The 16,147-nt window shown below is 38.1% G+C and overlaps 1 protein-coding gene across 2 annotated transcripts; it reads right to left on the reverse strand.

The window, feature by feature from the left end:
• Positions 1–13,636: 13,636 nt before the first annotated feature.
• On the reverse strand, positions 13,637–16,087 carry LOC120286510. Of its 2 annotated transcripts, none has more exons than XM_039298783.1 (4): positions 15,686–16,087; positions 15,305–15,447; positions 14,102–15,182; positions 13,637–13,992 (listed from the first exon to the last, which is right to left on the reverse strand). In XM_039298783.1, the coding sequence occupies exons 1-4, from the start codon at positions 15,812–15,814 to the stop codon at positions 13,912–13,914; spliced, it is 1,434 nt and encodes a 477-aa protein (XP_039154717.1). In that variant the 5' UTR covers positions 15,815–16,087; the 3' UTR covers positions 13,637–13,911. The 2 variants fall into 2 exon arrangements, with proteins under 2 accessions (XP_039154717.1, XP_039154740.1); XM_039298806.1 differs by having other exon boundaries at positions 15,725–16,081.
• Between the last annotated feature and the right edge of the window lie 60 nt (positions 16,088–16,147).

The following is a 16,147-nucleotide window of genomic DNA, read 5'->3' on the forward strand; positions in this document are numbered from 1 at the left end:
ACAGAGGCACAATTACGCCATTTCTTGTTTGGTCAATCCTAATCAAAGGCCCGCAAAACAAGCTAATGTAAACATAGAGAGTCGTGTAGGAGATTTGTGCCGGCTAATCTCGTTATTAACAAAGACCAATAATACATTTGCGTACATGTATTTCACGAAAAATTAACCATCGAGAAAAAATGATTATTTGCATTGCTTACAAAAATGAATGGACAAAAAATAATTTCTTCTTCTATGAAAATATATATAAATAAATTGTTATTGACAATGAATTTTAATATAACATTTGGGAATTGGGGCCAATGAGGAAAAGGACAAGGGCGATATCAAGTATAAAACATGGGGGTAGTATTTTTGCCACGCAATATATTAGAGCAATTTTCCTAGACGCACTATTCACATATTCCAGCTAAACTACTTTAGCATCAAATCGATTGTACTCGAATCTAATTGAAATTTCTCGAAAAAAGCAGGACAAAAATTCATCAGGAACAACTACATAGAGGTTGATGTCTATGTACTATTATGAACAATTCAATTTAGGATTATAGAAAGCAGTTTTTTGGCTCGGAAATAATTGCAAAAATTGATCTATCTCAGGCATATCAACCAGAGCCAGAGCAAGTCCATTAGTATCTGTAGCTAGGATAATTCCAATAGTATTTGTAGCTAGGATTTTAGCTTTACATCTATATACGGATATTCTCTTAGCCTTTCATACGCATATATTGCAGTACAAGTCTAGCTTTACATGGATTATGTGGATCTACCTATATTTAACATGAAAAATGTTTGACAATTCCTAATTAAAGGCAAATTGCAATGAAAAACTAGATGCGCAGTTTCCATGTCTTATTTGAGATGTGAATATTGGGAACTTAACTCATCGCTTATTTTCCTTTGTTTGCTAGTGTATTTCCTTTAGATTATGTTGCACAATTACATTGTTGTCTTGATTGGTTTAGACCTATCAATCATGATTTGCCATGTGGCTCCCGATACTCCTCCCTGTAGACCTCTTGCTGACAAGTAAGGCAAAGCTATTTTAGCATTCTGTATGACTAAATCCACCTTATTTTCATTGAAGAGACGGAATTCACCTTTATTATTAAGTTGAAACTTAAAGTCGGGGATCCCAATTTACACATTGTCCTTCTCTTTCTAGCTTTATGTAGCATCCGGTTACCCTAATTGACAAGAACACATTTAAGCAAATATAACCGTGCACATCAAAAACCTATCTTTTCTTCTCTCTTTTTTTTTTTTTCCACTTCTACACATATTAGTAATTTTATTTGCTAGAGAGAGATCTTTAGAACTTTTCATTTTGTCAAGCAAATTCTAGATTAATTTCCATGTAGAAATCCAGAAAAACCTAGATATAAACAAAATTTTCAAAATAACAACTACGCCTAAAGTAAAAGAAATACATTTCACGAAAGCTCAATTTTATTCATGTTGGATTGACAAAAAAAAAATGTTGTTTTAATCCTCTTAAAGATAATGGGTTCAAATTTGAAGGGAACCCACTATAGAAAAGAAATAAATTGAGGAAAATGCATAAATGTGGAATCCATCAAGGGTGATTTCAACCATCTTGCATAAACAGAGTGTATTTAGTCATAGAAAGGGTGGAAATAATGTCAACCAAATAATACTGGAATGGTAAATGATGCAATACATTAAAGTTGCAAAGTAAAAAAAAAAAAAAAAAAAGTTTGATTTATATATGGGTATAATTGCTTGGTCAAGTCACCAACAATGCATTTTATGCCTAACTTCCAACGCATCAATAACTAATTAATCAAAGTGGTTTTAGGGATAGGTCTCTCATTGCCTCAGCATGCACACGCGGACTGTAAGCCAAGCTCTATATATTTGTACATTTCTATGATTTAGCTAGGATTAGGACTTATCAAATCGGCGCATTTGGTTAGTTTGGATGGGTTGCGATAGGATTGGACCCAAATTAACCTATATTTACCTATAATTTTAGTAACAAATACCCAACATGAACTCAACACATACCCAACCCAATCGAGACTCCAATCCTTAACAACTTTTCTCGTCAAATATAGAGAATAACTTACTAAAAGAAAATAACCAATTTTATATAAAGTAAACTTGAATAAAACTAGCAAATAATAAATTACCAAAAATAATCCTCCTTGGGCAATCATCATTGCACCGTCAACACTGTCGCATTAATGTCGTTAAAAATTTTGGAAATTAAAAAATTGAATTTGAAATGAAAATTATGATCAAAAATGTTTTTTTTCCTCCAAAAGAAAAACATAATAGAGTATAGAAGACCCAAAATTCATCCAACCATCTCCTGTAAAATATATTGTTCGCTATAACGAACATATTAATAATCCTTTTTATAACGTGTTATGTTCTTAAGAGAGCTAATTATGTGATTGGACCTTTGCACTCGTGTTCTTAATTTAATAAGAAAATAATTGAGGTAACAATCACTTTTTTTTTCTCTCTTTTCTTTATCGTGCATTGCATCATCTGCATAATCTTGAGCACGCCTAAGTAGAGAGGATTTCAAGTTTAATGACAATGGAAGCGATTTCAAAGCTTGCTGCTTTGGAACATGAGGCTGTCAACTATCAATCTTTCTACGTATATGCTCAAAGAAAACTAATTAACGATTTAAATTAGAGCTTGGTCAATCTGAAGTCTTCTTCACGCTCAACTTTTTTTTTTAAGGGGTTAAAAGTGGTTGAAAGTGAAGACAGAATTTTTCCAAGCAGACTGGAATTGCATTTTGGGCCATTAGTAGGACCTACCCATTGGATTGCACCCTGAAAGTGGGTGTAATTTGACAAGTCAAAAGTCACTAATAATGCGATTTACGCGCATCCTCCAACCCCAATAAGTAGGATTGGTGAATGTTCCCTCGAATTAGGACTTTTCCTAGTCAATTTATCTTTTTTGAGCAATGTGTCGTACCATGGAAATCAATATACCCCTAGCCACATTCAAAATCATGGAAACTTATGGTAGCCGACAAATTGCCAATCACTTTAAGCGATAATTTTTAAAGAGGTTTCACTTTAAGCAATCACAAATTGCCAATCACTTTAAGTGAAAACCAATTAGGGCCTGTTTGTTTGTATTTCTTTTTTTTGTTTTTGAACACTTTTTCTGTTTTTTTGTTCCTGGGAACAAAAAAGGAACAGAAACGCGTTTGGGTGCGTTTACTTCCTTTTTTTCCTTTTGTTCCCAGAAACAAAAAAGAAACAAAAATAAGAAACAACAAATTTGTGTTTCTTATTTCTGAAACAAAACTTAGAAACACTTTTTTATTTTCTTCTTCTTTTTCTTCTTTTTTTCTTCTTCTTTTTTCTTTCTTTTTTCTTTCGCCGGTCGCCGGCCTCGGCCATGGCCGGCGACCGGCCGACGAGGGCCGGCGGCCTCGCCCAGCCACGGCGAGGCTCGCTGGCCCCGGCGAGGCCGAGCTCGCCCGGCCTGGTGAGGCTCGGCCTCGCCGGATCTGGGCGAGCTCGAGCCGGGCCTGGGCGAGGCCGACCTCGCGCCGGGCTGGGCGAGCTCGATCTCGCCCCAGATCCGGCGAGGCCGAGCTCGCCTAGCGGCCGGCGAGGCTCGGCCTCGCCGGATCTGGCAAGTCGGCGTCGCCGCGGTGGCCCGGCGAGGCTCGGCCTCGCCGGGCGAGCTCGACCTCGCCGGGCCGGCGAGCCTCGCCGTGGGGGCGAGGCCACCGGCCCTCGTCGGCGGTCGCCGGCCATGGCCGAGGCCGGCGACCGGCCAAAAGAAGAAAAAGAAAAAAGGAAAAATAAGAAAAAAAATAGAATAAATAGAATAAAAATATTTAAAAATAAAAGAAATAAAAAAAATTATACAAATTTACCAAACGTGTTTCTGTTTATTTTTATTCCCAGAACAAGTTTACCAAACGCGTTTTTTTTTTGTTCAAAAATTGTTCCGGAAACAGAAACGGGAACAATTTTTAAACAGAAACGCAAACAAACACACCCTTAACCTCTAAAAACAGAGCTTGGTCAATATGAAGTCTTCTTCATGCTCAACCTTTTTAAATGGGTTGAACGTGAAGACAAGAATTTTCCAAGTAGACCAGAATTGCATTTTGGGCCATTAGCAAGCCGTACCTATTGGATTGCACCTTGAAAGTGGGTGTAATTTGATAAGTCAAAAGTCACTAATAATGTGATTTATGCTATCCTCCAACCTACCAATAAGTAGGATTGGCGAATGTTCTCTCGAAATTAGAAATTTTCCAAGTCAATTTCTTTTTTTGAGCAATGTGTTGTGCCATAGAGATGAATATACCACTAGCCACGTTCAAAATTATGGAAACTTATGATGGCCGACAAATTGCCAAACACTTGGGATAAGTATATTAGAAGTGCCAAAAGTTGTGTACGACGCTCACTTTAGTGCTAAAAAAAAAAATTTTGGATCACTTAAATACCACTTAAAAAAAAAAGATCATTTAAGTGCCAATTCCGGTTTGGGTTGTCGGAACTTTGATGTGGTTATATTTTATTAATCTGTTAGTCCTACGTGGCTCATCGTCGTGCCTAATTAACATATAACCCATAAATGACGTCGTCCAAAAATTGTAAATAATAATCATTTAAGAACCAAATTTTATTTAAAGTAATCATTTGTGTGCCAAATTTTTTTAAAGTAATCACTTCAATTGTTAAGAAAAACAATCACTTCAGTGCCAAACATGTCATGTGAAAATGCCACTTGAACTGGAGTTTTTATAAAAATTGCCAAGTCATATTAAAATTTTAATTATAAATTATTCGTAATCAATTTGGCTGAAATTTCTTGTTACTAGCACTTAAGTGATCGTTTTTTCTCCGATTTAGCACTTAAGTGAGTCGACGGGAACTTTTGACACTAAAGTAAGCGTTATACATAACTTTTGACACTTCTAGTGTATTTATCCCTAAACGCTTGAAGTGATGAATTTTAAAGAGGTTTCAATAGTAGATGATCAAAGGTTGTTGAAAAGGAAAATTCAAGATTAAAAAATGATGTTCGAAAGCACTATATTGCAAACTTTCAAAAAAAGATTCAGAATTTAGACCGCTTTGCTGGAATGGCAAAGAAGTTTACTCATTGATTAAGTAAGATTATTGGCTAAACAAAAGGAAATAGGGAAAATTGTCTAAAAAATCATAAACCTTATATATTTTTACCAATTCAGTTCTAATCTTTCTTAATTTTGCTAATTGAGTTTTAATTATTTTCAGATTTTATCAATTGAGTCTATATCACTGATATAAATGCTAACTATCTCATGTGGCATGTCTACTGCTAACGTGGATAATTTTTTATAATATTGTAATATTCTTTTTCTCATTTTTCTTATTTTCTTTTCCCTTTTTCCCCTTCTTCCTCCTCTAGTAGTCACCAAGTCTCGGCTACCAACCAGAGGTGAGGGTCAATGAGGACGACTTTGTTGGCTTCTAGCAAAGTTTAAGCCCACCAGCTACTAGTGAGGGCAAGCCTCCTTGTCGTTGGGTGAGGTCACCATTGGCAAGGCTCAACCTCACCAACCCTCGCCTCTGGCTGGTGGTCGAGGCCTAGCGACAGACTACAAGACGAAATTTTTTTAAAAAATATAAAATAATAAAATATTATTTAAAATTATCCACATCAACATCAAACTTACCACATAGGATGGTAGCATTCACATCAGCAATTTCTAGTAAAAATTGGTAAGATAGATCAATTAGCAAAAAGTGAAAATGTTTATGACTCAATTAGCAAAATTAAAAAGTTTAGAACTAAATTGGCTAAAGTAAAATAGGTGTAGGAATTTCTAGTCAATTTTCCTTAAAGAAAGAAAAAAAAAAGCAATCAAAGAATGAACGAGCGGAAGATAAGACAATGAATGTCAAATAATGTGTGAATTGGCAATGTGTATAGATATATGTAAATATATATACGTACGAAGTGTAGGTTCTCAAAAGCCAATTCACACATAAATTAAATCAAGAAATCTATTATGGAGCTACATGCATAGGCTCGGTTAATGATCAATTATGCCGAAAATAGTTGCACCAACTCCCCCTTTACCTTGAAGCCCCGGAAACCCTTCATGGTGGGTATTCACTTTGAGAGAATTATTACAAGAATATTAACTTTTTTGTTAGAGAATCTAACATCATAAATTGAGCGAAAAAGCCAAATCCTAAACATTCATGTGAGCTTCTCACGCTGGAGCTTCGGCTAGTCACATTGAAGTTTCCATCATAACAAAGTTCAAGATGTGAAATTTCCTTACACGACTCGAGAACGAGACTCGATCTTAACAAATTCGAGTTCATATTCATGATGTTCCGTTTGCGGATTATCGTCCACCCATCTGATGCAATCGACAATATGACTTCTATTAGAGTTTGTGTGCCAACAAACAAACCTACTTGGAAAAGGGCCATATTAGAGTTAGAATTTGAGTGCGCAAGTATCTTCACACGACCATTGAAAAGGCAACTTAGGAGTTGGGATACATTCCATATCCGTGTATAGGAAAACAACGCAGATAATGGATGACCTACTTTATACTCATTAGAATATCCGTACTTGAGATTTGTAAGAATGTTTTGAAGACAATGCAGACATCACAGGCCTAGCCATAATAATAAGAGTACATCGAGTGCCGAGTACCGCTATAGCCCGATTCCATTTTTAGGTTCGCATCACGGGTCGATTTCCCTGTTCCCTCGTGAGAAGAATGAAAACAGTAATAGAACCCGATATGAAGCTCCAAATCCAAGTATACGGTAACCCAAATCAACACAACCTGGATATGATTTCACTGTCAACAGAGAAACCCATCTCACTATATCTGCTCAACACCACCTATTTTATCACACCTCCTTTATCACTGATGGTCATCTAGGGGCCTTGGCTAGTGATCTGGGCTGTTTTCCTCTCGACAATGAAGCTTATCCCCCATCGTCTCATTAGAGAAGAGGTATTACTTGCATAAAATCTATGATTGGATTCAAAAAAGCGTAGGCCGTACAAGTAACTATGACATATCAAATTGAACAAACATTTAACATAAAGTGAATAACATCAGCCGAATTAACACAATTTGGATATGATATCACTCTCAGTGGAGAAACTTATCTCACTACGTCTGTTCAATAAGGTACATGTAACTATCACACAGGTCAATGTTTGCCTTAGCTTGCAAACGTGGGGTTGTACGCCAAGCTCTATATATTTGTACATCTCTATCATTTAGTTAGGAGTAGACTTGTTAAATCAGTGCATTGGGTTAGTTTCGATGGGTCGCAGTAGTTTTCAACTGAAATCAACCTATATTGACCTATTATTTTAGTAACATATATTCAACATGGACCCAACATATACCCAACCCAATGGAGACTCCAATTCTTAACAACTTTTTTCCTTAAATATAAAAATAACTTATTATATGAAACTAACCAATTTTAAATAAAGTAAACTTGAACAAAACTAGCAAACAATAAATTATTAAAATAATCCTCCTTAATAACTCGTATTTTGAATGCATTAACAAAGTGACCAGTGTCATTTTTTGGGCAATTATCGTTGCACCGTCAGCACTGTCGCATTGACGTTGTTAGAAATTTTGAAAATTAAAAAAAATTGAATCTGAAATAAAAGTTATATTAGGAAAAGACCAAAAATGTTTTTTCCTCCAAAAGAAAGAACATAATAGAGATATAGAAGACCCAAAATTCATCCAACCATCTCCTGTAAAATATTTCCGTCGCTACAACAAACCTAGTAATAATCCATTTCTAAAGTGTTGTGTTCTCAAGAAAGCTAATTGTGGCGATTGGACCTTTGCACCCGTGTTCCTGATATGTTAAAAGAAAGAGAGCTGATTGAGGTAATAATTACTTTTTCTTTCTTTCTTTTTTTCTATTGGATATTGCATCACCTACATTTCTAGAGCAAGGTCTAAATCTCAAGTTCGTGGACCATAGACGCGATTTCAAAGTTCGCAGCTTTTGAACATGAGATGGCCCTCATTTATCGATCTTTCTACATCCGTGTTCGAAGAAAACCAATTAACCATCTAAAGACAAAGCTTAGTCAATCCGAAGTCTTCTTCACGCTCACGCTTAACCCTTTTGAAGGGGTTGAACGTGAAGACAAGAATTTTTCCAGGCAGACAAGAATTGCAATTTGGGCCAAAGCTGGCCATACCTATTGGTTTGCACCTTGAAAGTGGGTGTAATTGATAAAATCAAAGTCACCAATGATGCGATTTATGCCTCTTTCCAACCCACCAATAACTAGGATTGGTGAATGTTACCTCAAATTAGGACTTTTGCCATTCAATAAATTCTCTTTTTAAGCAACGTGTGGGGCCATAGAGATGAAAGTACCACTAGCAACATTCAAAATTATGAAAACTTATGGTGGCAGACAAATTGCCAATCACTTTAAGTGATAACTTTTAAAGAGGTTTCAGTAGTAGGTTATAAAAGGTTGTTGAAAAGGAAAATTCGGGAAAAAAATAATCTTTGAAAGGACTATATTGCAACTTTTCAAAAAGATTCAGAACTTAGACCACGTTTTCGGAATAGCTAAGAAATTTACTCATTGATAAAGTAATATTATGTGAATTGGCTAAACAAAAGGAGAGAGGTAAATTTGTTAAAAAAGTGCTAAACCCATTGTATTTTTACCAATCAGTTCTAAACTTTTAATTTTGCCAATTGAGTCTTGAACTTCACATTTTGCCATTTGACTCTATCTGGCTAATTTTGACTGGAAATATCTTATATGGATGTTGGCCGTCCTACATGGCACGCCTAACGCTCACTTGGATAATTTTTAATAATTTTTTAATATTCTTTTTCGAATTTATTATTATTTTTCTTCACTTCTTCTTCCTCTAGTCAATCACCAGGCCTAAGCTATCGACTAGAGGTGAGGACCTCCCAACTTTTGGCAAAGCTTGACCCCATCAGCCACTAGCGAGGGCGAACCTCACTGTCATTGGGTGAAGTAGCCTTGCCGCCTTCAAATTTGGCTAGTGCTCGAGGACCAATGACCGACTAGGGTACAAAAAATTAAAATTAAAATATTATTTAAAATTTTCCACGTTAGCACCGAGCGTGTCACATAAGACGGCTAACATCTAAGTCAGCGATTTCTAGCTGAAATTAGTCAGATGAACTCAATTGATAAAATGTGAAAATGTTTAGGACTTGATTAGCATAATTCAAAGGTTTAGCATTGAATTTGCAAAAATAAAATAGATTTAGAATTTTTTGGATAATTTTCTTTATAAAAAAAAGGCAATTAAAGAACGAATGAGCGGAAGATAAGACAATCGATGTCAAATAATGTGTGAATCGGCTAGATGTGTGTGTGTGTGTGTGTGTGTGTGTGTGTGTGTGTGTGTGTGTGTGTGAGAGAGAGAACCAAGTGTAGATTCTGAAAAGCCAATTCACATAAATTAAATCAAGAACTCTATAATGGAGCTATAGCATAGTCTCGGTTAATGATCAATTGTACCAAAAAACTAAATCCCCTTTACCTTGGAGCCCCGGAAAACCTTCTTCGTGGGTATTTCATTTTGAAAGAATTATTACAAGAATGTTAACATTTTTGTTGGAGAATCTAACATCGTAAATTAACCGAGAAAAAGCAAATTCTAAACTTCATGTGAGCTTCTCAAGCTGGAGCTTTTGTGGGCCAAAAAAGAAAAATTGCTAGAGCTTTGGCTAGTCACGGAAATTTCCATCATGTTATTCTTTTTAGTCTTTCACTTCGATGACAAAGTTCAAAACATGGAATTTCCTTACACAACTCGAGAATGCAACACAATCTTAAAAAGTCTGATTTCATATTCATGATGTTTAATTCCCAGATTATCATAGCTGCAGATCCTACTCTGGAAACAGAAATACCCAGATTAATAGCAGGTCTGATTCCAGCATTGAATATCCCAACATGGAAGTATTGAAAAAACTCATATAAGCAAAAAATCTCAAATATCCCTACCCATTTGATGCGACTGACAAAAGGACTTACTATTCGAGTTTGTTTGCAAATAAAAACCCTAATAGGAAAAATGCCATATTAGAGTTAGAATTTGAGTGCGCAAATTGAAAAGGCAATTAGGGAGTTGGGATACTTCCCCTACCAGCGCACCGATAAATAACACGGATCAGTGATGACCTATTCATATTCATTAGAATATTCATATTTAGGATTTGTAAGCATGTTTTGAAGATGATATAGACATCACAAGCCTAGCCATAAACCAAGAGCCGGGTAAACTTGTCAAATGGGTGGGTTGGGTCTGGTTTGAGTCAGGTCATAAATGACCTGACTCAAATTGACTCATTATTCGGTTCATGACCAATTTATGGTTGGGTGATGTTCTTGCTTTATGCTGTACAACTTGATTTGTTATGGTTACATGCACCTAAGTCATAAATGAGTTGATGTTGAACAGATATAGTTAAATGTGTTTTTCTATCAAGAGTGAAATCTTGTCCAAATTGTGTTAATTTGATCATCATCGTATGCTTGGATTTGGAGCTTCATGTGGGTTATGTAACTGTTTTCATTCTTATGAGGGAACGGTAAAATCGACATGTGATGGGTAACCTTGAGAGTATTTGCACAGTGTCTAGAACCAGGAATACTAGTTAGACGTGTTGGTTCTAGACACTATGCGAAGCACGTGTCTAACTAGCATGAAGCAAACCTCCGACAGGACTTCCAGCAATAGTTCGGTAACTCGACACCCAACTTAGATACGTTCCTTATTTTAACGTGTCAGTACCCACACATGGAAAAAAAATGACGAAGGTGAGCCCACGCAAACCATCTCAAGAACCTATAGAATGTAGGCACGGATTACAATTAATGAGCTCCCCTGTTTAAAGCCCTCTCCAACCTTGTCTCAAAAAGGGTGGAGTGCCAATTCACTTTCTTATCCCACAACATCAAGAAAAAAACAAAGCTAGTTAATTTCCTTCCCACGTTGACCTTATGAAACCACTTACTTGCACATCTGTGGTCAACCAATACCTCTCTGTATTTGCTGGTAGAGTTTGGCATTCCTTTGAAGGAAGAAGCAGTTGAGCAAGAATTGCCGACTGAATCCGACTGGCTCCACTATGTTCCGCCTGTCCCATTTATGGGCATCTCGTCGGGACTTCTGCTCGGTTCAATGTTTGCAGCTTTGGAACAAGAAATGCCTATCAATCTTCAATCTTTCTACATATATGTTCAGGGAAAACCAATTGACCGTACAAAGACAAAGCTTATTCAATCTCAAGTCTTCTTCCCACTCAACCTTTTTAAGGGTCACCATGTATATTAATCAGTCAATCCAATCTTACACTTCCGTCCGGAGAAATCTGTGGAAACACACAAATTTTTCCAAGCATACAAGAATTGCATTTTGGGCCAAAGCAGGCCGTACCCGTTGGATTGCACCCCAAAAGCGTGTGTAATTGGCAAGTCAAAGGTCACCAACAATATTTATGCCTAACTTCCAACCCATCAGTAGGGGTTCAATGGTTTGGTTTGATTCGGGTTTTCAAGAAATCCGAAACAAATCGCAACCCAAATCGAAAACTCGATTCAGTTAGGGTTTTTCGTTTTTCGGTTTTCCTTTTTTTGCCTTGCTTCTGGGAACCGAATTGAATAATGGGCGAGAAAGAAGAGATATTTTAAGTTGGATTGTTAGTTTTTGTCTAGAATTTCGGTTCGGCTCATTAACTAAACCGAACCGAAATAACCGGAATTGGAAAAATGAACAGTTATTTTTCCATCATGCAAGCCAAACCAAAAAAGCACGAAATTTCGGTACAATTCAGTTTGGTTCTGACACCCCTACCCACCAATAACTAGGATTCATAAATGTTCTCCCAAATTAGGTAGGAGAAGAATGGCGCAAGTCCCATAACTTTTGTATGGTGCTTACTTGAGGGTAACTTTTTTTTTCTCACTTAAGTATCACATCGAGTAAAATCGATCATCTGAGTGCCGGTTCCGACAAAGTATCCTATATGGATTTTTTTTATTAATTTCCCATCCGATGTGAATCTTTTATTTTAAAAAAAATTGAATTTTGAAATTTTGATTAATTTTTTGAAATTTTTATTTTCAGTTTTGTTTTTAATTTTTGTTTTTAATTTTCTTTTCTAAGGCATGCCTTGCCCTTGGCCGTGAAGGCCCTAGGTGGTTGCCTCACCAAGATCTAGCGAGGGCCTTCATAGCCGAGAGCGAGGCGGCCCTCGCCCAATCTAGGTGAGGCCTTCACAACCAGTAAGGGTTGCTAGTGACCCTCACCAGCTATAAAAAGAGGAAAATAAAATATAAAAATAAAAATTCAAATATATATATATAAATTATCCACGTCAGCATTGGTGAAACCACGTAGGACAATCAACATCTACATCGGCTTTTCAGATGAGGTAAATCACTGATGGCACTCAAGTGAGCAAAAAAAAAAAAATTATAGCATTCAAGTGAGCGACGTACGAAAATTATGATACTTGTGCTATTCTTACCCTGAATTAGGACTTTATAAGTCCCATATTCTCTTTTTTAGCAATGTGTCATGCCATAGAGATGAATGTACCACTAGTGACCTTAAAATTAAGGAAACTTATGGTGGTCGACAAATTGCCGATCACTTTAAGCAAGAACTTATAAAGCGTTTCAATAGAAGGTGATTAAAGGTTATCAAAAAGGAAAAATCAGGAAAAAAAATTGATGTTCGGAAGGAGTATATTGCAACTTCTCAAAAAAGATTCAGGACTTGAACCGCGTTTCCAGAATGGACAGGAAATTTACTCATTGATGAAGCAACATCATGTGAATTGGCTAAACAAAAGGAAAGAAAGAAAGCAAACGAAGCACGGACGGGCGGAAGATGAGACAATCAATGTCAAAAGAGCGCGTTAATTGACAATCTACGTATACATATGTACTAAGTGTAGATTCTCGAAAGCCAATTCACACATAAATTAAATCAAGAAATCTATAAGGAGCTATTTGCATATGCTCAGTTAATGATTAATTATACCGCAAATAGTTGCACTAAATCTCCATCATGTTATTCTTTTTTAGTCTTTGAATTCAATAACAAAGTTCAAGACCTGGAATTTCCTTACACGACTCGAGAACGCGACTCCATTTTAACAAGTTCGGGTTCATGTTCATGATGTTTAGTTCGCAGATTTTCGTCGGATTTGATGCGATCAACAAAATGACTTCTATTTGAGTTTGTTTGCAGACAAAAGACCTACTAGGGAAAAACGCCACATTAGAGTTGAAATTTGGGACCGCAAGTATCTCTACATGACCATTGAAAAGGCAACTTGGGAATTGGGACACGTCTAATACTAATGTATAGGAAAACGACATAGATAAGTGATGACCTACTTTATATTCATTAGAATTTCCGTACTTAGCCATAATAAATAAGAGCACCGTCGAGTGCCCGGTACCGCTATAATCCTATTCCATTTCTGGGTTCGCACGAGTTTTGTATGCTCTCAAGCCTATCCATCACGTGTCGATTTCCCAGTTCCCTCGTGAGAAGAATGAAAACAGTAATAGAACCCATATGAAGCTCTAAATCCAAGAATACGATAACCGAATTAACACCACATGGATATGATTTCACTCTCAATAGAGAAACCCATCTCACTATATCTGTTCAACATAAACTCTTTTATCACACAGGTACATGTAACTATGAAAGATCAAATTGTACAAACAATGAACATAAAGTGAATAACATCAGCAAAACCATATACCACCACGCACCAAACAGATTTGAATTCACAAAAGAATGGAAAAAATGACGAACGTGAGCACACACAAACCATCTCAAGAACATACAGAATGTGTACGCACGGATTACAGTTGATGAGCTCCCCTGTTTAAAGCTCTCTCCAACCTTGTCTCAAAAGGGGTGGAGTGCCAATTCACTTTCTTATCCTGCAACATCAACCAAAAAAAGAAGAAGAAGAAGAAGAAGAAGAATAAGTCAAACTCCCTCCCACTTTGGCCTCGTGAAACCACTTGCACATCTGTGATCACCCAATACCTCTCTGTATTTGCTGGTGGTGTTTGGTATTCCTTTGAAGGAAGAAGCAGTTGAGCAAGTATTGCCCACCGAATCTGACTGGCTCCAGTATGTTCCGACTGTCCCAATTATGGGCATCTCGTCGGGACTTCTGCTCGGTGATTTCCTTGGCGAAGACTTGGCTGAAAACTGTCTTAGTTCTTCCACAGTCAATGCACCCAAAATCGGTCTATCTTCTTGGCTCCTCGGTGAGCTCATATATCCTTTTACCAATGATGTCTCGACTTGGACAGAGTCCAAAGTCGTTGCGCTCTTCTTTTCAATCGGCGTAGTTACTGAGGAAGGCAACCAGTTTGAAAGGCTAGCATCCACAGGTACTTCTTGGGTAGATTTCTTTGTCTCATTTGGTTTTGCCTTGAAACTGAATGAGACTTCCTTCAAAGCTGGTGCAGTGTCGAATGACATCCTAGCTTCTTGGTCAAAGCTCAAATTCTCCTTTCGGTGCTTTGGCAGCGGCGTCCCCTTCGCTTTCACGGCCTTCCATTGAGTCAGATTTTCGACAGGATTCAACACCGAATGGATGTACACGCTCCTATCTCGAGCATTCACATTCAACTTAGTAGGGTTCACCTCCGCTAAAGGAGATTCCCGACGCATATGTTCAGGATTGCAAACCTCACTAGGAGTTGGGTGAACTGCCCTCGTTTCTTCGATCTCATCATCGCCCTCATAAATCTCATTTGAGTCCTGACCTTCATCCTCACTGTCACGGTCGTCATCATAATCATCATCAGTAAGATCGCTCACATTGCAATCTAAGACCCCATCTTCATCGTCGCTGTCTCTACAGTTCTGGTACCTGTGGTTCGGAGGGTGTGATCTGACGCTGGACACGACCGAGCTATCCTCAGAAGCACACTGAGCTTGACTTAACTTTTCATAATTATCATCCAATTCGACCACATCTCGACTCTCCCATAAATTTTCTTTTCCAGCATCACCATCATCATCAGGAGGCAAAACGTGCTCGTAGGTTTTAACATTCGAATCGAAAGTCACTTTCTTCCGGGTACTGCAGCTCAATGGCTCCTCAGGCTTATCACTAGACCAACAAACACAACTCAATCTCACTACCCAAAATCACCAATACACAACTGATCCAGGTAAAATACATGCATAAAGATCGAAGAACGTATGACAAATAAGGGAAAAGAAATCACTCACAGCAAATCAGAAACCGAAGCGACTGGCTTTGCCGGAATTTCTTGCCCAGATGAAACGGCAAACTCAACCGGCCGGACTGGCTTTGCTGGAATTTCTTGCCCGGATGAAACGGCAAACTCAACCGGCCGGCCACCCGAATTCCGCTGCAACGATCAACAGAAAGATCCAGTGAGAATCAACAAAACCAAAAATCAAAAGAATTCCGGCACTGACGGCTTCCAATCACTCGTTCTTCATCGACCCATTAATTAAACAGGGGGAGAAGAACGTTCCGTTTCTTTTCTTCCCCCGCCCCGGGGCGTCTCAGAAACAAAACAATTCAATGATCCAGAAAACATTAAAAAACAAAAAACCAAAAAAGAACAAAAGCCAGCGACGAACAAGAAGGCCGGATCCGCAGCTCGGCGGAGAAAGGCTTACGCGGTGGTGGTCGCGGGGCTGGACTTTCCTCCTCTGCTTCCGCCGCTTCCCATCCTTCGACGAGCCGAAGCACGCGAGGAAGCAACCCATCCCCGACCCTCTCCCACTCTCTCTCTCTCTCTCTCACAAAAGGCTTCAACTCCTCTGGCAGAGACGATTCTTGATCAAGGAGCAGCGGCGGCGGCAGCAGCAGCAGCATCCATGGCGGTCTTCGCCGAGCACGATCGATCGATTCCGACAGTGGATAGCCGCGGCGAGCGATTCTGAACTCCTTCGGGGCTTCGAGGGGGGAGGGGATTTCTAGGGTTTTATTCAGGGAATTGCTATAATAATCTCTCTTTCTTCTCCTCGATTCTGCTATTCGTTGCGGAAAAAGGCAAGTGACCGTTGGAGCTGGTGAGCGCTGCGGCATGACGTGAAATT

This window comes from Eucalyptus grandis, chromosome 1, assembly GCF_016545825.1.
Source record: "Eucalyptus grandis isolate ANBG69807.140 chromosome 1, ASM1654582v1, whole genome shotgun sequence".
In the NCBI taxonomy this organism is placed as follows: domain Eukaryota; kingdom Viridiplantae; phylum Streptophyta; class Magnoliopsida; order Myrtales; family Myrtaceae; genus Eucalyptus; species Eucalyptus grandis.